The sequence below is a fragment of the Astatotilapia calliptera genome, chromosome 17 (genome assembly GCF_964374335.1).
Source record: "Astatotilapia calliptera chromosome 17, fAstCal68.1, whole genome shotgun sequence".
In the NCBI taxonomy this organism is placed as follows: Eukaryota; Metazoa; Chordata; class Actinopteri; order Cichliformes; family Cichlidae; genus Astatotilapia; species Astatotilapia calliptera.
The window spans coordinates 7,423,540-7,448,075 of record NC_137438.1 but is presented as its reverse complement, the minus strand read 5'-3'; the positions used below and the strand labels follow the sequence as shown (position 1 = coordinate 7,448,075).

Below are 24,536 nucleotides of genomic sequence, written 5' to 3'. Positions count from 1 at the left end.
TCCGTGATTTGGAGAGCCCAGCGCTGCTCCCAACACAGGGAAAACCAATTCTGCGGGGGAGACCTACCTCGGCACTTGTGCAGATGAGGCCAAAGGGAAGATATGCTTCACCATATTTTCTAGTCTTTGGCTTAGAATGAAGTTGGTTTGGAAACATATTTGGCGATGCTTCATCTCCTGCTTTGCGTTTGTGTGGAAGCCCCGTCAAAAACCTGTCAATTATGCCAACAGCGTCCAAGCATCCTTTTTTTTCTCTTTCTTTTCATACCACGCCCCCCCTGCAATGGCTCTGCCCCACACTTTGGGAGCCTCTGATTTAAGCAATGTTTGATCATCTCGACAGAGAACAGAACAAACGGTAGCCAACTTCCACAGAGAAGCTTTGAATGTCCTTCAAGAAGCCTGGAGAACTGTTCCTGAAGGCTAATTAAAGAATTACAAGTAAAATTTACCCAAGAAAGTTCAGGTCGTGTTGAAGAATAAAGGTGGTCAAAAACCAAATGTTGATTTTCAAACTTTTTAGAATTGTAGAAACTAAATGTTTGCCTTACTGTATTTTCAGATATGTTTGCACTTACAGAAAAACAAGGGGTAGCTCATATACACAGTGTACTTTAGGTGCGGGTGTATATTGCGACTCATTAGTCCTTACAAAATAGCTTCTATTGTTTTGATGTCACTTTAGCATCTAGGGAAAAATGCTAGGGAAAACCTAAACTTCATTATAGTGTTAAGACAAAAAAAACTGCCTACTTATTTTTGTAGTAGAAGGAAGAACTATTATGAGCCAACTGTGTCTTTTGTCATTCAGTCTCCCAGTGGGAACCATACTAACAAGCTTCTTATCCCAGCCTTGCTGTTTATATCCCACACACCTGGCTGACCAAGCCTTCTGCTATAATGATGGACTCTTTAGAGCATAAAAGGTGTTTAATCTAACTAGAAACACATAATCGTCCTCGGGGATCTAGCAAAAATCTGTTTGAAATGTTCATAAAGAAAGTGTGTCTCGCTGTTGATGCAGAAAGTTTGAAAACAGTCCGTTTGTAACTTTATGCATCTTGCGCAACCGTACTTTCTGCTGGGGTACTGCTGATGTTGTTTTTGTGCTCATGTTAATTACTTAGATCTGAGTGGGGATGATTAGCATGCTAGTAGTAATAGCTAACAGGGAATCCGATAGCCTATTATCATAATGAGTCCCTTTGGCGTACTGTGTGGGTTGGTAAAAAAAAAAGAGAGAGAGAAAATGAAGAAGTTATGCCGGTCGCCCAGAGAGAAGTGTTGCATCAGTGAAGTGGTTTGTTTTGATTTTCCCCCCACTTTTTTTGAGGAGATTATATGATTCAAATTGATTTGTCCACCCTGTCTGGAATTTGATAATGCCACAGCTGAAAGGAAACATAAGCACAGTAATATAAAACAACACCAACAGAACAACCACATCCACACTGAAATACAACACATTAAAAGCTGAAATGGCATCATACTTTTCGTCGCAGGTCTTTAGTTACCAGCCTGGAAAAAATCTAAATGCAGACATGGACATGAATATTCATTCCTGACAGGTGTTTCTGTCCAAACATTCACACACATGTATAAACACACACACACTCTAGGAGTGACATTTCTACAGCTGTGCTCATCATACAGCCATCCATATACGCTGGACTTCTGCTGCCCTCGACCTCGTCCCATACATGGTCAGCAGCATCTTTATATGTTGAAAGTATTTGGAGTCTCTTGAGGTGGTGTTTACGTTTTTTAAATATTTCATCATTTATACTTTTTCTACAGGGCAAGTTTATGTTTTCTTCCTGGTTCTTTATCCCTTCGCTTTGTTCTTGCACCTGCCGCATTTTGTCTTGTCAGACTTTCAAGGAAGCTGTGCTGGTATTCTTCAGCGCCACGCAACTGTCGACAGTTTGATCAATCTTTCCTTTTGATTCTTGCCAATCACTAAAAGCTCCAGGGCTAAAAAGGAAACTGTGGAACGACTCTCTTCTTGTTAACTCTAAATTTTAACATTAACATTACTACCATCTGTTGAGAAGGCGTAAAAAGACATATTGGTGTGCATATTCCCACCTCTGATTGGGTTTGATTAAATGCAGAGATAAGTTGAACTATAGCCGTCCTTTAACTCGTATTTCCCCTGATCTACTCCCACTCTGAATGGATGTTTCTTAATGACTTGAAAAATGGCTATTTACTAAAGATATTCTGTAATTATTAGACTGATATTAATTTGCTAAATATTACAGGTTATAATAATCAATGAGAATTAAATAAAATACATATACAATTATAATTTAATGTACTTTTCCTCCTGCAGATGGCAAGGCCTGCCCCTCCAAAGACTTCCAGTGTCGTAACGGGAAATGTGTGGCACCGATCTTTGTGTGTGACGGAGACGACGACTGCGGGGACGCCAGCGATGAGGAGAAATGTTCGGCTCCCACCTGTGGGCAGCATGAATTCCGCTGCAACGACTCGGAGTGCATCCCTGCCCTGTGGAGCTGTGACGGCGACCCCGACTGCAAGGACAAGTCAGACGAGTCCATGGAGCGCTGCAGCCGGAGGACGGAGCCCCAGAAACCCCGCTGTCTGGTGAGCGAGTTCCAGTGCGGGAGCGGCGAGTGTGTCCATTTGAACTGGAAGTGTGACGGCGACCCCGACTGCAAGGATAAATCAGATGAAGCAAACTGTCGTAAGTCAGCGTTTTTCTTTTTGCCACCATGTGCTCCCCCTGTGCCGTTCGCTTTATTGTTGTTCAAAGCAATTAGAAAACATAGGAACGAGTCACACCACTGGCATGCTCCTTAATCAAAACATCTTTTTAAATTATCTTTGATTATTCCATAACAACGGGCACAATTGAACTCTGATCAGTCTGAGGAGAGTGGTAGTGAAGTAACTGATCAGCCTAAAGAATCCAGTTTTATTAATTTTAGAAATTAGGATGAATGGATGAAGCTAATGCCAACTATCGCCTTTAATGAAAGTTACGGATGGATATCAAAAAGTAATCAGTTGTTTTGTAGAGCAGCAGCTTAAATGTACTGGAGGACTATGCTTTGAAGACCGGCTCTGCTCTGAACAAAGACTGTGTGACAAATGTGTCACCAAATGACTAAAGGAAGATCAATTCTAATTTTATCGTGACGATCCACAAATGTGTTGCCATGCAACCATGTGACCTGTGCAAGAAGAGACAAACCCATCTGAGCCTGTGTAAGGTGAAGGTCCTTCATCAAGCGTGACCCCCATGTGGTCTCCTCTTCACATGCCCACACACCACTTAGAGAGATGACAGCAACTTCACACATAAGACATGATACAAGCACAGTGCGCAGCCGCACGCGCAGCCAGGTGCAAGCTCTAACACACACATGCACCCACAATAATAAGGTGTTAGTACAAAAAATAAAGCAGAAATCACAGAGTACATGTTGTTTCAGTGTTTAGATCACGGCTTGCCCTTTATCACAGTACACACCCTCCTTATCCTTAAATTAATGGCTGCTGCACTCCAGACAGAATTACATGGGTCTGTGGAGTCGTCTTTTACGAGATTGGAATAATTATGTAGGTAAGCACTACACGATTGGTCACTTTTATGTGGTTATATTTTCACAACAATGTCTAAATCTGTGACATGGTCGAAACGTCACTCTAAAGCCTCGAATCTGCTTTCTGCAGGTATGCTAAAATCCACTCAGGTCTGAATGACACAAATTTCATTATCAGACTTTGAGCATCGATCTTTGAGGATGCCCGTGTGCCTGCCTGTGCGTGTTATTGTGCAGAGTTGTCTGTGGAGAATTGACACGAGTGTGCACCAACTATGCATGCACCACAAAAGACCTAAAGGAAATATATATAACAGGAAATGACTACTAACCCTTCATGTCTCCACAGCGGAGTATAATCATGACTTGTCTCAGCCATAAATGTAAATAAAAGTCAAACATGGACGATGATATGTCATGTATTGGTTTGAGAACTATGACCTTGATATTGGTGTTTCAATCAGACCCACTTTAGTCTCTTTGACTGGACCTGAGTATGTTTTAATGAGAGCTTTGACTTGATTAGCTAATGCTAACACCGGCTTTGTTTGGAAGTTCAATGCATTATTCACTGAGTTATTAACTGCTAGCTTGGAGAATTGGAAGCTGAAAATAAAATTCACTAAACATGTAAACAGAACAGCCGACAGCTTAGAGTATATTTTATTAAAACAGACTATTTTCCTAAAATAATTAATGTAAATATCCTTGCTACCAACTGATATATTTTCCAAAACATTTCAAACGGTTGCTAACTGCCTAAAAAACATTTAAAAATAGACCAAAAATCTCTCTATTAACCAAAAAAAAAAAAAGGGAATCTGTCCTGGGTGTACCCTGCATCTCACCCCGTGATAGCTGGGATAGGCTGAAGCCCCCACAGCGACCGTGATAAGGTTAAGCAGAAGAGAATGGAGGGATGGCAATTTAAACGAGAACATAGAAGACAGCTTAGCACCGTTTCAGTGTAAATGAGGATTGTGACAATAACTGCATACTATACCTCCAGTTTGTTCTTTCCTCGTTCGCCTCGTTTCCATCAGGCTCTGCTCATTCCCACACACGCGCTCCTTACGTATCATTTGCCATCTTATTCGAAACATCTGTCTCAATAACCTCGAGCTTCTTCGCGGACACACCGAGACAAGCGACTGTGAGCAGAGTGACAGAAGGTTAATGGAAATGAGAAATGGTCACATCGTATCGCAACTTTCCTTCTTTCCGTCCTGTCAACGTTTCCGCAGATGGCAATCCATTATTATAACTATTCATCCCGGGGATTTATCATTATTAGCTGAGCTAACATCCCAATAATTTGGATGAAGGAATCGGCACATTTTGCGATGGTCCAGGCTTTAGCATGAACATCTGTTTGTCTTTATTTTATTTATTTTTTGTCTGAGTGTTTCAAAGTATGTCTCAGCTTCCCCTTTTCCTGGCATTCACATGTCCTGCTGCAAGCTTGCATTTAATTTTGCTCATTTAATAATGCCTCTGTGAGCCCGAAAACCCAAATGTGCCCAAACCGTTGTGTGTGGCTGTGTTAATACCATATTTCCTGATGCGAAGATTGTCTGCCGTGTGTTTTTTATCGGCTCCACAGTCATTGATCATGTCTGCCTCTGCTCCGTTGGCGGAGCCAGTCCAAAACACAACACATGAATAATTAAATAGCCAGTTAAAAAGACAAATGAGTTAAATAAGCCGTCCCTCCACGTTAGAGCAAGCACAAATGTCTATATGCACATTTACATGCACACACCTTCTCAATAGGTCACTAGATGTGGGTTTGCTTCAGATGCTGGATGAATACATGAATGCTTTTCTTTTCGGCATAGCAGTTTATGAGGATTTATGCCCTATCAAGAGGTGCGTATGATAGATTAGAGCTGAATACTGGAATGCAATTTGAGAGGAAAAGGGCTGAATTTGACTTTGTGAACAATTTAAAATGCTCTGAATTTTCATTGTGGAACTTTATCATTGTCTTTTCGTGGATTAGACTAATGGGAATACTCAGCTAATTCTTAACTGTGTGTTTTGTGTTCCTCAGCACTGCTTACGTGCAGACCTGATGAGTTCCAGTGTGGCGATGGCTCCTGTATTCACGGCACCAAGCAGTGTAATAAAGTTCACGACTGTCCGGACTACAGTGATGAAGCAGGTTGTGTCAACGGTAAGCGTCTCGCGAGTACGGAAAAGGAGGACGGCCATGAAACAAGCAAACATCCCGATTATTATTAGAAGAACATATTGTTCTATTTTGTTTTCCTCCCAATAATGTTGGCTTTTCTTCTAAATGCAGAGTCAAAATTCCAGATTTTATTTAAAGTTTCAATTTATGTTTTCAGGACTTCTGCTTCTCGCTTCTGCCTCCTTTCTTTAACTTCATTTACTCAAAAAAAAAAGTGGCCAATTACAACTTTAATACTTTGAACTAGCTTCACAGGAGCTATAACGAAGAGTAGCACAGTTGGCCTCTCTGGTGAGTTCGGCCCCATGAGAAACTTTAATCAGAAAAATGTCCACCAAAAGATAGGCTTAGAGGCATGGGAGGATAAGAGGCTGTGAATCTCCACTGCCTTAAATCTCCCCTGTGTTCCCTCCACTTAAATCTCCTGAGTGGTCGAAGACGGAGGTGATGATTCAAAGAATTGCAAAGAAGCTACAGCGATATTTTTATTTACTGTAACAACTCAGCTGCGTATAACTTGCACAGAACAGATATGTAGCAGCTGAGTTGCTTCGTGCATTTAATAGGCACTGGATGTCACATCTGCTACTCTTCTACATTTTATTTAGCTTCTACTTTCAAGAGAGTTAAAGGGCCTCTTTGATGGGAGCTCAGCTGCCTCTGGCTCATCTGTAGTTCAAACCGTATAATGCATATGTTATCCATGAAGCCTTTCTCTTTTTTTGAGCTTGTGTTTACTATTAGTTACCATACATATGATATGTCTTTCTCAGTAAGCTTCCCTAATTAGAATAGCGACAAACATTTGTTAACCTCCACTTAACTCCCTGTAGCCTGTCTTATTTATAGAACTAAGCAATTTAATGATCAAGCTTTGCCTAAAGCTTCTCACTGAGAGTCAAAAGAGTCAACCTTTGGGCTAATTATCTCCACAGACCACAAGAAACATCGACAGCATTGCTTTGCTGACATTTACTGTATCTGCATTAGAATCTTGTACTCTACAAAATCTGACGCGCCAGAGGCTTTCATCACAGTAGGGTTGAATTATTGTGTTGCCAAACACTAATTTGGTGCTCAATGTGATTAAAACACTTGCTAAGAGTCTAGGCTTTTAAGTCATCTGATGTCTTCACTACAGTTACAAAATGCGACGGGCCCAAAAAGTTCCGCTGTAAGAACGGGGAGTGTATCGACAGCAGCAAGATGTGCGATAACGTGAAAGACTGCAAGGACTGGTCAGATGAACCTGTGGAGTGTGGTAAGATTCTTCGTGTTTCTTTACACACACACACATTAATGTGAGAACATTAGCTTGTTCAAATGTGGGTGGTCACTCTTCTCTATGTAAAGGAGATTCATTTGATCAAGGCTGAGTAAATCAGGATATTTCTCAACTACCTTGTTATGATGAAAGACCCAAACGACTCTGCCCTCCGGTGCGATCTTAGCCGAGAGAGCGTGACACGACTACGTTACCCATAACGTAGATTATCCACAGAGATTATCCAAACAGCACAGATAATTACTGCTTCCTCAGCTTTGGTCACACATTTGACACCACAAGCAGTGCAGTTCATCCGCAATCAGATGTAAGCGGCTGAGAAAAGTATACTTATTAATAGAATCGTATCAAATTAATGAAACAAAGGGAATTGAAGCCTGAGATTTTACTTTATGTACACGTTAAAGTGTCTGAGGTTATTAAGAGACGCTGCACTTGACCCATAGCCTCTCTGAATTGGAGTGGGCTGGCATCTGTTGTGTCAGTATAAAATTATATGTGTGCGCACTGCCTTTGCATCCTCCTCTAACCTCACAGCTGATGGATATATTCAATTCGATTTTATTTTTACGGCGCAAAATCACAGCAACAGTCAAGGCTTTATATTGTAAGGTAGACCCTACAAATAATACATACAGATAAAAACCCAACAGTCATATGACCCCTTACAAGCAAGCACTTTGGCGACAGTGGGAAGGAAAACTGGAAGAAACCTCCGGCAGAACCTGGCTCAGGGAGGGGCGGCCATCTGCCGCGACCGGTTGGGGTGAGAGAAGAATCTGCCATGATTCCCATGATAAGAATTAAATATGATGATCTGTGAACTGGAAGTTAGCACACATCACAGCCAAGAAGATGGCGCTGAGTTAAGCCGAGCCTACACAGTAATATCACTTATTAGCAGTAATATAGCTTTATCTTATTTGTGAATGACATTGCCGGATTATTTTTGGTATTTAGTAAAACTCTGAATCTTACTCACTCATTCTGTGTATATGTGTGTCTATGTACATCGATCCACAAATTGATCCATAAATCGATGTGTATAGACACAGAAATATAAGAATTTTACTCCAACATTGCTGCAGACATCATCTCATACAGTTCAGTGTCTGTCTGGCGCTAGAATTAAGATGTTAGAAAGAGTTTATTGGTATCTGAAAAGAACCTCCTGCCAGCCACCTGCATGTTTTACCCATGCTATAGTCATTATAGTTTATGTGATTTTCAAAGATTTTAACTAAACCTCAGTACAAACTATACAACATTACAAGAGAATAGAAATATGGATATGAGTGTCCACATACTTTGTTTTTTGTTTTCTAGTGCTTCTGCTACAACCTGCTTAAACTGCTTTAAGCAGGTTTTCATGTTTTTGCCTTATTTTAGTTTAAAATAAGGCTGATACTCAGTTGCTGTTCCGTTCTACTATAAATTACCAGTCTAATTTTGATTAAATGCAAATCTGTGAAAGTCCATACTACTCTTTTCCTCTTCCTGTGAGTCTCCCTTAATGTCTTGCTGCCTCTCTTTTTCTATCTCTAGTAGTGTCTTAGTCTCACAGCAGTACCTGTAGCCTTGAAGCTTAAATCTTTAATGTAAACCGGTAATGAAGTACCAGCTTTAGCTTTCTGCAGAGATCCCTCTTCACTCCCTGGAGGGTAGTTGAAAGAAAAAAAGGGATAAATGGAGGCACAGAAACTGATACAAAAGGGAAAGGAAGGATGACTCAGTCCAATATGTTCTGTTAAAAGGAAAAAAAACCAGAGGAAATGGAGAGAATTGGATTAGAGGATGAAGGAGAGCACGTGCTTGTGTTACAATAGGCAATATAGTGCAGTAGCACCTGGGATAAGCAAAGGTTCCTGTTGGAAAATGGATCCGTTCCAGGAACTACTAGCTAAGACTACCGGTAGTAGAGCACACAAGAATCACACACAAACTTGAATTGTTGATGTATACAGACAGGACAAAAATATCTTTACTGGCAGGATGATTTAAACTGTCCATACAGACCAACCCGTGGGATTGTCTTCCTGTCCATCTTGTTCTTGTGTTGCCAAAGTTATTCTGTCTAAAAACCTGCTGGAATTTATTGGAACAATACTCAACTCTTTGTTTTATTTTTCACTGTTTCCTCTCTGCCATCCCTGCCCTTTCCTCTGCTGCCACTCTGTCTCTGCAGGCCTGAATGAGTGTGCAGACAACAACGGTGGCTGCTCCCACATCTGCAAGGACCAGAGAATTGGTTATGAGTGTGACTGCCCCTCTGGCTACAAACTCCTGGATAAAAAGACGTGTGGAGGTAAAGAGAAAAAAAAGTGCAGCCTTGGTCCAGAGAAGCACGACCAAAGGGCAGTGACATTAATCAGCTGAACTTTATCTGTGCTATTCTGTGGTTGTTTTGTTCGAGGGTACTTTTAACTATGGCCATTTTCAGGTCCAAGGAAAACATTAACATGATTCATTAAACACTGCTGTTTAAGATTAGTTGCATTTGCTTTACCCGGTTGAGACAAAAATCTAGTATGATAACTAACTTAAATGCAAAAAATGGGGTTAGCACTCTGGAGTAAACTGCCTCATCTAAAGCTTGTCTTTTATGCATGTTGCAAGTTATTAATTGCATGCAGACATTCTGGATATTCTGGATTTGGGAGCATGAATAAGTTATTTTAACAACCAGTCTCCTTAGCGAGGTTGCCAGGTCCAGAATGTAAGATGAGGCATTTGTAAAATGTTGGGATGCTGATGATCAGAAAGTGTTCCACCATAAAAAACTGATAAATGATGTACAGAAGAACAAAACAACAAAACATCAGTTCACAAAAACTGCTACTCCCTATTCAGTACTAATTACATTTTCACTGATTACCTAATGGGTCCGCCCACCCATTGTTACAGCCCTAGCAGGACCTCCTCCTGAAATCGTTCTTGTTTGGATGTGTCCTGCCATATCTCCTGCCTTTGGTGCCACCGTTTTTGTACGGCTGACTCCCATCAGCAATTAAGAATGCTTAAATCCAGAGAAAATTGAGCTCTAGGGCCAGAGAGAGCTTTGTTGGGTTGTTGCTGGTGAGCTGTGAGTATGGTGGTCTATTGCTCCTACTCTGTGGAGAGGAGTGTGTTTTGGTACTAACCCCCTTTGACTTATTTTTAGTTTAGTGATGATCACCTGAGTTTTGTTGTTTTCTTTCTTCAAAAGGTAATAGTGGCTGGTCTGTCTCTTTTAGTTTAGTTATTAATAGAAACATTAATAAAATCTGTTAATGTAATCATTTTGCCTCTCTGCCTCCTTTTTTCAACCCGGACACCTTTGTTACTTTCCCTCAACCACTGGACCTTTTTAGGGGACCAAGAGGGGGCTTGTCCGGGATCGCTGAAAATGGGAGTTTTGGAATTGTTAGCATTTGGTTTCTGATTATTTTGCTTGTAAATGGCTTGTGAAATGATGCGGAAACAAAGTTCAGCTCTAGAAACCGAGAATCAGTTCAACTTACTGCTAGCTATGTGACTCAAGCTCTCATTACAGTTGTACAGGGACCAGATAGCCCTTAACAAAGGGGCTAATACCACATACTCCAGAAGCAGCCCCTGCGGACACAGCAAGCAATGCCATTGAATGCCCTCTCTAAGTTAATAAGACAATAGTTGAGCAAAATCCCACGTCCCCTTAAATATGCTTAATGGGATGCAGAGCTTGTCCCGTGTTCCACAACCAGGACAAAAGCTGCATTGTTTCTCCTTAAGTTAGGGGCCGACTACTGGATGGACTCTCCTCTCCAGTATCCCAGCACAGACCATCCTAGGTAGGCTGAGAAAATCGGATCCCCCTGAAGTTGTAACATACCCTCTGGTGCCCTTTCTTGAAGAGGGGAACCACCATCCTAGAGGGCAGTCTAGAGGCACTCTCCCCAAGTTCTATCCAATTTTGCAGAGGTATGTCAGTTGAAACAGTTCAGAACATCCAGAGGCTTACAAACTCGAGTCCAGTCTCATCCACCCTGGGGACCTTCCACCATGGAGTTGTTTAACTACTTCAGTGATCTTGCCTCCAGTATTGGGAGGTTCATCCCCTTTGTCCCCAGATTCTGGTTACGCTGACCTTGGAGGACCTTGACCTGTAGCTTTAAATATGACCCTGAATGCGTTCAGAAATGTCAGATTTTCCATTTTTCCTAATTTATTTGGTTTAAGCTGTTTCCATATACAAACGTGTTTAACATCATTTCTATTATCCAGTTAAAACAGTGTTAGTCTGTTTCTCAAAAATATTAGTGTTACAACATTCAAATTTCTCAACAAAAGATCTCTCTTTTTTTTTTGAAGTGAGGATCCTGCTGAGAAAGGTTGTTAACATGCTAGAAACAGAAAATATTAGCTCTTTTATGTCTCAGTCTCCAGACAAATAGGACTGTGTGTGTCTTGATCTTTATGTCTTTGTGCCATGTTTCTCTCTGCAGACATAGACGAATGTGAGAACCCAGATGCCTGCAGTCAGATCTGCATCAACTACAAAGGGGATTACAAGTGTGAGTGCTATGAAGGTTATGAGATGGACCCTGCCTCTAAGACCTGCAAAGCCGTAGGTAGGGCATTTATCACACACACATTTTTGGAAGTGAATACACACACTGTCATTGATGGAAGCTCCCACCAAAATACAGTCGCACATACATATGAGGAATCACACATAGAAACCAACTCTCACATATTCAGCAACGGCGCTCCGACTCTAGCGCCGACTACCCAGTCACATCCTACGCAGTTCTCACACAGTGGCACTCCGTGAAAGGAGAGTATTGCTTTGTGTGCAGTTCTTGCACAGCAATCTGTGCAAAGATAAATATTTGCCATCTTTTTTCTGCAGCTCTCACTAATGAAAGTTTGCAGCCAGCTGCTTTTGCTCTCCCCAGAGTGTTAAGGGAAGGGTGTTATTTGGGGAAAAGGTCTGCCCACTCAATGCAGGACACAGGCAGGGTCTCTACCCATTGTTGGCTACAGCAAATACACTGAACAGCAGTTTGAATGAAAATAAAATCTTGTCCTCTAAGCTGCACTTGGCAAGTTTGCAACTGAAAAGAAGTCTTCCTTAATGCTATTCAAAACACAACTGTACATGAGCCCATTAGGTATACATGAGACTTGTTTGAAAGCACAATTTGGGTTCTTCTAATCAGTTCGCACAGTTTTCAGTCTGTTAGAGCTGACGTTAAATATAACAATCCTGTGGTTACCAAGCCTTTAAGTACCTGCAGATAATGTTTCTATATATTTTACTTTAAGAAGTACAGGAAACAGACGGTCTAGAACAGGGGTAGGCAACTCCAGGCCTCAAGTGCTGTTGTCCTGCACTTTAGATATCACCCTGGGTCAGCACACCTGAATTAAATGGTTAGTTCATAACCAGGCCTCTGGAGAACTTCAAGACATGTTGAGGAGGTCATTTAGCAATTTGAATCAGCTGTAATTGACTAAGGACACATCTAGTCCTGCAGGACACCGTTACTCAAGGCCTGGAGTTGCCGACCCCTGGTCTAGAATGTGTTAACAGTGCATGCTTTCAAGTTTTTAACCTTATTAGCATGTCCCTACGATGTGTTGTTTCTGTGTTCGAAGACATATCGGTGAAATAAGCAGGCAACACAGTAGGTGACTAGCCTGACTGAACAAACCAGAACAACATGTTGCCTATGTTGCCACTGTAAAGTTCACTTTTCTTCTTCTTCCTATTTTCCAAAATCAGTTAACAGCTCAAACACGGATGGCTGAGGCATGGCCGAATTAGTCCAATATTGCAACTTATTTAGAGTAGAGACACAGAAGCAGACGTGGGTGGCTAGTATGCATCTCTTATATATGCATGAATATTCAAAGAAGTGAACATGCAAAGTTGCATCTGTACGGTGGCCCTGAGAGTCAAACGGACTACAACTTAAGAAAACACCAGCAGTAAGAAAAACGTTGCAAAAGCACACAAAACACAACGGAAATAGGAAAAAACACAAGGGAAGTGTTTCTGGGGAGACAATAACCCGACGGACCAGTTGCAGGAACCAAAATATGCTAAGAACTGCGCTGGGAGACAGAAGTGGAGGATCTATTGGTTTTGTGAGGAAAGAAAAGATGAGAGGTAAGTGTGTTAGTCTAACTATTAGCCTAATAATCCGTCATCAGTATTATATGAATCATGATAAAACACGCCTACCATGTTTTGGGTTCCTGCAACTGGTCCGTCGGGGTATTGTCTCCCCAGAAACACTTCCCAATACTGGAGGCAAGATCACAGAAACACTTCTCTTGTGCGTTTGGAAATCAGCTTTTTCCTATTTCTGTTTTCATGTTTCCTATTTCTGTTGTGTTTTGTGTGCCTTTGCAGCGTTTTTCTTAGTGCTGGTGTTTTCTTAAGTTGCAGTCTGTTTTGCCTCTCAGGGCCACCGTACATCTGAGCCATATGAAGACATTAAGGGATTGCCTTTACAAAAAAACAAACAAACTTCTAAATATGCAATTTTAGTTTTCAATTTTAACTTTTACGGATAGGTACCTGCTATCTTGCTACATGTGCTAACGATTTAAAATATGTATACATTATATTTCTAGGCTAGAAATTACCTCATGTTCTGGTGATGTTAATTCCTTTCTACTCTCTATTTACATACATTGAGAATGGAACTTTTAACTGATTGACTTACACAGCAAATTACTTTTCGGCGAGAGAGAAAGGAGTGTTATTAGTAATTACGGTCTGAGGTTAAGTCATTACAGGGTAAACTGGTCTGATAATGAGTGCTTAAAGCAGAAAACAGACCTTCACTTCTAACCCAAGTGGCATAAAAAACAGCATTGATTGCTTTGTGTCTCTGTGTGGGAATCTTTATTACTGTTAGGTAGACCAAACATCCTTATTGGAGGCCAGGCCATTTATAAGATGGCAGCATGGAGAAGCAGAAGAGAAATGAGATAGATACTTACGCGGTATATGACTTATTTCTCTGCTCGTGTATACATACTGTTCATCATTACATAGCATAGCCAAAGGAGACAAAAAAAGAAGTCTGAAATGTGACTGGATGGATTCCTGTTTAAGTTGAGGATTGTTTATTCAGAGGAACAAATCGGGTTGGGACCATAAGTACAGGGATGCCTGTTTTGTGAAGCTGAGGTAATTTGGATTTAATGAAGCTGCATTTTGCTTATGAACTCATTTCTAGACTCGCACGTGCGCAGCAACAGAAATCACCGTACATGTACACAGCGCATAAGTAGTTATTTTGAGGAGTCACGTCATGATTTCTACACAAATGCAATTCCCCTGCGACTGACTGGTTAGGAGGAATGTCACGTTCTGCGATGAGATAGGAAACGAACCCGGTGCCAATATCATATGCACATATTGAAGTTCAGAAGCTGTCATACTCATATCATCTGAAGGTTATTAAAGTTGCATATAAGTCCATTTTTAGATATGCTGTTGCTGTGAGTTGAGTCTGTATAGGTAATTGTGAAAACGCTACGATGTGTTTGGTGTACAGTAACTGCGTTTCATTTATAATCCTAGAATGCGCTTTCTGTCTCTGCAGATTCATTTCAGAGTAATACACAAGTGTTACACCAGCAGTGCTAATTCAAAGTAACATCTCAGGCTGGAGTCATGATGTGACTTCTTTTCTCATCTCTGTGTGTGTGAGCATTATATGGCAGAATCCAGGAAATTGACCAGATAGTCACGTTTTTAGCTAATGGCAGCAAAGCAGGATGTACACACTGACGGGGTGAACCATACATGCGTGCATACTTGCAAATTAGGCCAGTCATGGCAGACGGCTGTCCCTCCCTGGTTCTGCTGGAGCTATAAATAAAACTGAATTGAATTTGATATTTTATCCTCCGGAGTTTGTCACTTGTTCACTACAATTAGCAAATCTAAGTTGTAATAATAAAATTAACTTCGTACTAATTAACACAGGCTTATTGGCTGTATTTAAAAAAAACCCTATTTAAAATACTTCAATTAAAGTCTGTGAAATTAAAAGAAATATAAATGAATACAATGGCGAAGGGTGTAACAGCTGTGGGACTACATAACAGGTACACTCGATAAATGCACGACAGGCTGCGGCAGTGATGCAGAGGAAAGTTACAAACTGCCTTTGGTCCAAAGTGTTGTGTTATTTTTCTGTTCTCTTGTTTCGTTCACTTGTGTCTCGTCATCTCTCTCATCTGTAGTGTACTGCAGGCTTCACCTCAGAGCTGAGAACAATTTGTACCTTTCTTGACAGTTTGATTACACACTTCTCAGAAAGGTTTTAAAGGACTGGACAAATTCTTTTCCCCCCCATTGTCAGAAGATTTTGCCACAGGACCAAAAATGTTGCTGAATAATGTCAAAACTCATCAAAAGTTGTGTCTTGTCTTCAATTATGATGTTATTTAGCATTTAATTCTGTTTGTCTGGAAAGAAACTGGTCAAATTAAACCAGAATTAAGGTTCAAATTTACACATCTTTATTCTCCTACTTTAACTGATCTATTAAGCACATCAGTGTTCTCATCATGAAAGTCCAGGCACCGACAATTTTTTATATATAAAATATAAATAAAATATAAAATATAAGCACATGTGGCCTTTAACCACAAGAATAACGAAGTGTTATGTAAGCGGCTTTGTGTTAACGAATGACAGGAAAGTTGAATGACTTTTGACACAGCTGTCGATGGGAAGTTCATTTCTGTTCTCCGCTGTCGCATCTGTTCGTCATTATGTAGCACGGTTTGTAAGTCTTAACAACAAGTCTTAACAAGCACTTCTGACCTTGACGTGCGTGCATTTTTCCAGACATACCATCATCCTATTTACCTCCTCTAGTGCTGGCCAGTTCACAAAAGCTGCAGCTAAACATCGCTGTCAGCCTGCAGAATTTCTCACCATTATTTCTGACCTTTCTGTCTGTCTTTTTTTGGGGGGGATTTCTTTTTTTATTTACCTCTTACTTTGTGAAGCTCACAACATAAACACCTGGAAATCAGTGCTCCTGCAGCATCTAACAGTGTTTCCCAGGCTGCACTTATCCTTTTGCAGCTTTATCTTAATTGGCTGATGGGGCAGAGCAGCCCTGAACGAGCACTGCAGATTAAAATATATTTACAGAACCATGTTGCTGTTCAGATAGCTGACTGTAGCTTTGCAGTATCTTGTAGAAGAGATAATCTTGCACTTTTTGATGACATCTGTAGTGCTGGGGCCTTTTGGAAAACAGTGACTCAGCTTCTTTTTTTCTTTTTAAAAAAAATAAACTTCAGAAGGACATATTGCTGTGACAACACCGATGAGGGATAAGAGATATTGTCGTGAAAAAGTGAGTCTGTGGGGATTGATGAAAGACATGTCGGAGTTATCCATGTCCTCATTATACAGGCTTCAAAATGTTCTTACTTTTCTCTCTCTTTTTCCCACTTTCCCATGTTTTCACTTGTTTTGTTGATGGCTTTTTCCTTCGTCCTTCCTTAATTACATCCTCTTAATGATCTTTTCTCCCTGACTTTACCTGCATTTGTCAGATTTACTTGCGCTTGCCTGTTCCTTTGTCTCTGTCTCGCTTTCTCGCTCGCTCGCCCTCTCAGCAGGGGAAATTGATGATTACAAACCAGCAGTAAGAGAAAAATGATTGGATCCTAGCAGTAGTAGAACTGTAATATTTTCTCCTTGTGCAGTGGCCTGTAATAAACCAGGGCTGAGGAAACCTGTCAAAGCACGGTTGAGTCTGTGTGAAAGTAGGAGTTTGTGCTGTCTGTGCACGCTCGAACGTTGCTGCCGGCCGGCTTTGTCTTGTTTGAATGCTGTTTTGATTTTTGTGGACAGTGGAGAATAAAGATGACGTGACAGCTAGGACAGAGAACAAATGTGAAAAAACGTGCTGGAAAATGTAATGGGAGTGGCAATCCAGGACACACCAGTGCTGCTAAATTAAAAGAAACATTGATGTCTTATTAGCTGCACTGTAGTGAGAGTCCAGGACTACATTTCTTGTATTTTAGGTTGAAAGTGCTTGATGACAAAAATATAGATGTCACAGCAATGCTCCCATGCTCACAAACTAAGGTATCTCTGTGTGCTAGAGTTGACCTTGTCACCTACCTAGAATTATTCAAATGCTTGAGCCATCCTCACCTTCAGTCAGCTGAAGTGTGTCCGCTACCAGGTAACTAATGTGCCAGCAAACGCCACATCCTGAATGCCCCTGAAAAAACCCCCCAGCAATGCACTGTTGTACTTAAAATAGACTGTGGCATGGCTCTTGTTGGGTCACTTCACTAACAAGAGTAATGTAACTTTTTCCAACAGTAGGACACCACACTTGCATCTTTATTCCAAAACAATAGTCTTTAAAAAGGGGTGTGTGTTTTCCATGTGGACTGAATCATACCACATACATCATTTTCCCTGTTGTGCATAATTGTGTGAAAAACTCACTCAATAATATGATGTTGTTCTAAAATCTGTGTGTAGATGGGAAACATTATTATTTTAAAGGGGTTGTTTGGATACATAATTTATGTTCACATCATCAAAAATACATGCTTTAAGGACCTAAATAGTACAAATGCAAAGTACAGTTGGCTTACATTATGTTCCCTTTTGGGAATAAGGCTAAACACTCAGCACTACCCACGGTATCTTTGTACACAACAGTATGTAGGTTATTAGACTGGTGAAGAATAGCAAAGGGAAACACTAGAACAGCCTATTTTGTATGTGTGTTAACAAAATGTCACAATGTTCCCAGGAATGGGCGTCCCAATAAATTCCTCTTAAGGTCAGGCCATGCAATGCCCAGAGAAATTGCTTAAAACCCCAAGAGCTACATCTCAGACTTTAAAAAACCCTATTAGGGTGTTAAATGTCAAAGTTCATGACAGTTCATGATGCCACAAAAAGATTGAACAAGTGTGGCGATAGCCTCTTCTCTTAAGAAAGACAGCGGCAAACACACCTTAGCTTTACAGAGTTCATCTGAGGAAACCACAAGACTTCTGGAACCATGTCCTGTGGACAGATGAGAACAAAGTGGAAATGTTTGGCCATAATGCACAGCCCCACGTTTGGCAAAACCCAGACACGACATAATCAACACAAACACTTCATACCAACTGTCAAGCACGATGCTGTATACCAAAGTATTTTAGAATCAAATATGAGGCCATCTGACTGACAGCTAAAGCTTTACCCAAATTCAGTCATGCTACAAGACAATGATGTCAAACACAGCAGCAAATCTATAACAGAATGAAAAAGAAAAGAATGAAGGTGTTGCAAAGGTCCAATTAAGGTCATCCAGACCTACACCCGAGTTATGCATCATCCTGCCAAAACTCAATGAACTGAACCAACGTTGTGAACAGTCAACCAAAGTTCTTCAGTAGCTTCAAGTTATTGCAAAGGTGATTCTACAAGCTACTGAATCATGAAGAGTACTTAGTTTTTCAGAGGACTGCATAGAGTCCTATCAGAACTTCGGCTTTCGTGTGATTGTGTAGATTTGAAAACTGTGGAGCAACGACTGCAAAGGCTCTGTCACCTCTTTGCTTGAGGCATGACCTTGAGACATGTACAGTAAGAGGCCTTCACCAGTGGGTCTGTGAGACTGGGAAATATTGGTGAATATAAATGAATAAGACTGGTAATACAAGCTAGGGGCTGCCCATTAAGAGCCTTGATCAAACAACCATAAACTGAATTCTAAAATGAGGCACGATGCCAATGCAGAGAGGCCAGGACTGGAGTGATGTGCTCATACTTTCGGTTCTAGTCAGCAGTCTAGCTGCAAATGCCTATAACAGTACAGATTCACAAGTTCAGCTTTCACGTACAGGTATTTTGCAAGGGTAACAAATATTTCCCTGTGACATACCAAGAGCAAAAGCAGTACAAACAGCCCATATTTGGTAGGTTCCTAATTTAGAATCACAGCAGTGGGTTACAGAGCAGATGAGCTGTTCTGTATAACTTCTCTGTCCAGTGGTTTCATTGATGGTAACATAAACATCTTTCCTTTTCCAACAGGAAAGAGTCCGTACCTGCTGTTCACTAACCGTCATGAAATCCGTCGTATTCACCTGCTGAAGAGTGAGTACACACAAGTGGTCCCTACACTGAAGAATGCCGTGGCCCTGGATGTGGACGTGTCCACCAACAAGATGTTCTGGTGTGATCTGTATCATCAGAAAATATACAGGTACACACACATACACAATGACAAGTTATATTTATTTTTTAAATTATTTATTTAACCCTATCAGGTACTGCTACACAGAACTGAAAACGCACTAGATTTTGCTGGATCATTCTGTTTAATCGACAGAAAAATGATCTATAATTGTATATTTCAGTGTAATTATTGAAATGCTGTAAATGATGTGTATATATTCTGTCTATAAAGGCAGAGGAAGCCCATATAAAACGATGAAACCCACTGTATAGACGCAGGACCTTAAAGTTAGATAACTCACTTTTGTCATTCTTCAGCCAACATGTTCATTATCTTTCTCCTCTGTCCATCCATCTTGTGTGCTTCAACCTGTCACACCTTCTGGTAGTGAGTCAGCCGCACCTGTTTGTCCTTCACACACACTGTGTGAGTCTGTGTGTGTGCACATATCATAGCTTTGCACATACATTTGTGTGTGTGTTTGTGTCACCCTGATGGCTGACAGGTTGTGGGAGGGGCTTTCTATCATCTCAGCTGAGCCATATGCTCTCACTAATTTCACTGCCTCAATAATCGCTGCCATTATTCATCTCCATACACACACATTCACACGCAGACATTCTCCCACACAAACTTGGTAACACAGTCAAGGGCTTGTGACAGGGAACGGACAAATGAACTCATTTTTCACAGCGAAGTCTATTTTTCGATGCCGTAAATAAACTCACATATCAAAAGTTGCTTTAAGTAGCAAACAGCAAGGGAAGTTATACAGCTTAATCTACTTGGCGTTGTCCTTGATGGTGTTTTCTTTTCTCTAATCTTTCAAAGCAAAATCTTCTGCACTTGCACCCAAGTGCATAGCATCAGAATCAAGTTTTCCTGCTGTTTAGAATATCTGCTCTTTTTGACATTACCATATGTTTTCTTTTCTCCTGTAACGCCACAGTAGAATATATGTAAGCAAATTGTCCAAGTTGCCTTGGTGACAGATCTTAACCCCAGGTAGAGATGAAATTAGAAATCGGAGCTTATTAGGTTGGACTACTATCAGTAAATTGTGGGTTTTTTTTAATTTATTTTGTTTTGTTCCCTGATAAGGTGATATACGAAATAGTTAGGCTTATTAAAGTCTGCACTACTCATTCACCCTCAATGTGATAATGTGGTTTTCCAGACTAGTTCATAGTGATTAGCATGCCACGGGTCGATGACTTGTTACCTTCTCCCAATGATGGAGATGTCTGTTGCAAACAATGGTTCAACCAATTAAACATGCAATCTGCTCAGTGGACTTGGACTCATCTGTCTCTGTCTTATTCTTCACTGTGCCCGAAGCCTCTGTTCAGCCCACCAACCTGTTCAACCTAAGTCTATGTGAAGATTTTCTAACTCAAATTAAGGACATAGTGAAATTAGAGTGAGTAAAAGAATATAAAGTGGATATAAAACATCTTCATAGCACTGTCAAAATATCTGGATTTGTGATGTTGAGAAAATATGACCCCAAGAAAAATGACTTCAGAACTTTGTCCATTTTTAATGTGACATGCATAAATTAAAAGCCATGGTCCAGAAAAAGCTTATAAAGCGTTAACGAGATCTCATGATTTAAAGGTATCAGTCAGGAGAAGGGTACACAAGAATGTCCAAGCTGTAAAATATACCATAAAATACATTGTGTTTTACTCAAAATGGACGGAAATATGAGCAGTTCCAATACTGATACCAATTTGGCACAAAAACTTAAAGCAGCTGCTAGATGAAAATGATGAGGAATTTCACCCTTTAGCACAACAATGACCCAAATCATCCAATTCTACAAAAGAATGTCTTCACCTGATGATTAAAGTTTTGGAAAGACTTAGACCTGAATCCAAATCAAAACCTGTGGGGTGACCTGACGATGATTTGTGGTACTTTTCCAAAGAAGACTGTTAAGTATTGCCAAATCAAGAGACGCAGTGCTGTGGCAAACTCCTAGCCAAAAAGACTGAACGGTGTAGTAAAATCAAAAGAGGTATTTAACAGTATTTTAGTCTAAGGCTGCGCACATTTGTGCAGCCAGGTAATAGTAAGTTTTTCAGTGATTGTCCCCCACCCAAATAGAATTGAAGAGTGACTGTGAATTGTGCAGGTTAAACTTTAAAGGTGGAAATGATTTTCTTAAATCGTTTACCTTGATCTCATTTTCTTCATTTTTATACATCATGAAAACCTGACGTGTTGAATTTTTTTATATCCGCTGTGTTCGTAAAAATTAAATATTGGAGAAATTGAACAAGAGATTAAACAGAAAACATGTTTTAGTGGAACTCGCGATTACTCAGTATCAAAGAACAGAATGTAATGCAAAAGAAAATTGTTTCAAATTGAATTTGTGTCAAATGTAATTTTTGTTCTGGCGTTTTCAGTAGAGTTCAGTAGCTGCATGCTGCATCAATAACACGATGGGTTTCCTTCATGTCCACAATGCTTGAGCCGTTTTAATTTACCCTCGAGGGTTAAACAGTGTGGTGTTGGATCCATGTTACAAACCCTGAGGCACTCTTGAGAACCCATAGATTATCTATCACACTCACACAATAACATCCCACACTCACCTGACTGTAAAGATGAAGACATTTGGGTTGGCAAAATGTAACAGTGAGCATCTCCAAGCTCTGACTACCAGTCAACCTTCTTCTTTAGTTAAGATGCACCTCCCGTCTCCTCTTACTCCTGTAGGCGTTGCTAAAATGTGAAGGCACTGTGCAACTTGGGACATTGCTTGTCCCAACCTTTTATCAAGCATTTTTTCTTCCATCTTGCTCTTGCATTCATATATTGTCGAGGCAGTAATCTATTAAGTTTTAACATTTTTCACCAGTAAAGGAAATGTCAGTGGGGAATGGGGATAGAAGAGTTGACAGAGTAAGTGGACGGAGTAGGAAAATCAAAGAAACTGAAGACAAGAAAGGGACACTCGGTTAAAGGGGAGATATAGGCATGTGGTGCTGATAGAAAAAGACAGACTCATTCTCCCTGGGAGGCTGTGTTTGGTGTGAAGGCTGAAGTTGTTATAAAGGTGTCAGGATTGGGTGCCCCTCACACCTGAATAGAGTGAAGAATCTATGTTCCCAACAAGATATCTAAGCCACTCACAATCAAGTCATTCCTCCCAAGGAAAGGAAGCCAGACGGTAGTAAATCCATCGTGCCAGCACCTCTGTGATGGATTAGGCTTTTATAATTTCCAGATTACTTACTGATACATTTCCTTTCCATCCGCCCACCAGCGCTTACATCAACAAGGCCAGTGACTCATCACAGCAGGTGACGCTCATCGATTCGCTCCACTCCCCGGAGGGCCTTGCTGTCGACTGGGTCCACAAGAACATCTACTGGACGGACTCAGGCAATAAGAGCATATCTGTCGCTACGGGAGATGGCAGGAAAAGGAAAATGCTCATAACCACCGAGCTGAACGAGCCACGAGCCATCGCTGTGGATCCGCACCAAGGGTGAGTTGGGTTAGTTTTAGGGTAAAGGGATTTTGAAAAGATGCACAAAGGAGCAAAAGATTGCAAAGGAGTTGAGCAAAAAGGCAGGAAGGAGGGAGGGCGAGTAAGAGGTCCTACTGTCATTGTGTGTGTGTGTCTGTAAAAGCCAGTGTTGTTATAGTAGAAAGAGATTGGGTGTAGAAGTTGGCCTAAAGTCAATAAAGGCTATTTGTAGCACTGAGCCCATCTGTTAGATTAAGCACTTTAACAGTTTTCTTGAGATGGGATGTAACACTTTGTCTTCCCTTTCTAACTCTTTCCATTTGTCTCGGGTGCCTTGAGCTCCCCAAAGACGTCTTTTCACAGCTCTACAAAGCTAGACTAGCATGAAATACATGCAAATGAAGCCACGATTTCAGTTTTATCATGGACACACATATTCAGATAAGGTCCAAGTTTCCAGTACCTGCTGTTTTGCACAGTGCTTTCCCTTTTATGTTTTCAATGCCTGTCTTACTAATAATACAGTCATTTTGCAAAGAAAATGAGAGAAGATGTCTGTGGAACATCGTGTGACTGAGTACAGTTGATTTTGTCAGTTAAGAGTTTTTCAGAACAATTGACATTGCATATTAACCTCTCTTCACTGGTCCTAGCAAAGTTACTCCTTTCATTTCTGACACTGAACTGGCCGTGCCTTAATGATACAACATGTATATAAAGATGAACAATGGCATCTCTCACTGGTTTTGGACTGTATTTGGGTGATAAGCTGTATGTTAAGTTATCAGCTAATGCTAGCTAGACACACAGATAAGCTGCTAGTTATTAAGTAACAGACAAATAAAATACTAGCTTTCACTCACCAAAAGTAGAGCACACAGGAAGCCATATTATTTGTTAGATGATTGTATTAAAAGTTCAAAAGGTCACAAACGCAGAAACAAAAAGGTCCAGTTCAATGACTTGAAGTAGCGGAAGTTGAAGCCTTGCCGCGAGTTGGTGCTACAACCGCCTGCATTCAAGCGTCACGCTCCACAGCACTAATAATTCACAACTTTAAGTATTAATACTTTAAGCCCCTATAAAGGGATGAAATGTAAAGATGTCACAAAGGTGGAAAATTACTTTTTATACCAAGCTAGAAACTTTTTTCACCCCTGCTCTAAAGCTAGGCACTCAGCCACAGATAGCCACACATTGGTTTCTGAAGTGCCATATTGTATTGAAGCTTTTGCCATCACCAGCTTGGTTGGCAAAAAACCCGAGTTGACAAGAAGTCAAGTGTGAAACCGCACAATCATTGGCTAATGACTTCTGATGGACCGCTATTAGCCATCAAGTGTGCGGTTTTTATATCATTTTGTAACATGGTTACAAAATATTTCAGTTGATATTTTATTCAGTATGACCCAAAACAAATGAGTAAAATCAGAAAGCCATTTCTCGTAGCCTTCTGTAAGACTTCAGGTCTCTTTTACAACCACAGCTATCACCATCTGGTGGCCCTCAGAGAGAATGCAGGCAGGTCACGTTGGCTTGATTTCTCAGCCTCCGAGGTTGCTGCTTCAATTTAATCTAACTTGTGTATCTTCCCGCAGGTTTATGTACTGGTCAGACTGGGGAGGTCAGGCCAAAATTGAGAAGGCTGGGATGAATGGAGTGGATAGACAAATTTTGGTGTCTGAACACATTGAATGGCCCAATGGAATAACTCTAGGTAAGGAAAAAAACATGTAGCTTTGAACATTCAAAGCCCACGGAAGAAGGATGAAAAGCTAGAAGATGATGCCCA

At 40.7% G+C, this 24,536-nt stretch overlaps 1 protein-coding gene across 6 annotated transcripts in view; it reads left to right on the top strand.

Moving 5' to 3' along the window:
• lrp8 (low density lipoprotein receptor-related protein 8, apolipoprotein e receptor) overlaps positions 1–24,536 on the top strand; it is a 177,105-nt gene that overhangs the window by 126,113 nt on the left and 26,456 nt on the right. For all 6 annotated transcript variants that reach the window (XM_080291918.1, XM_026146708.2, XM_080291920.1 and 3 more), the window contains exons 5-12: positions 2,336–2,710; positions 5,626–5,748; positions 6,908–7,027; positions 9,237–9,356; positions 11,515–11,640; positions 19,116–19,287; positions 22,538–22,762; positions 24,343–24,461. In XM_080291918.1, the coding sequence (XP_080148044.1) occupies positions 2,336–2,710; positions 5,626–5,748; positions 6,908–7,027; positions 9,237–9,356; positions 11,515–11,640; positions 19,116–19,287; positions 22,538–22,762; positions 24,343–24,461 (1,380 nt within the window). The remainder of the gene's footprint in view (positions 1–2,335; positions 2,711–5,625; positions 5,749–6,907; positions 7,028–9,236; positions 9,357–11,514; positions 11,641–19,115; positions 19,288–22,537; positions 22,763–24,342; positions 24,462–24,536) is intronic.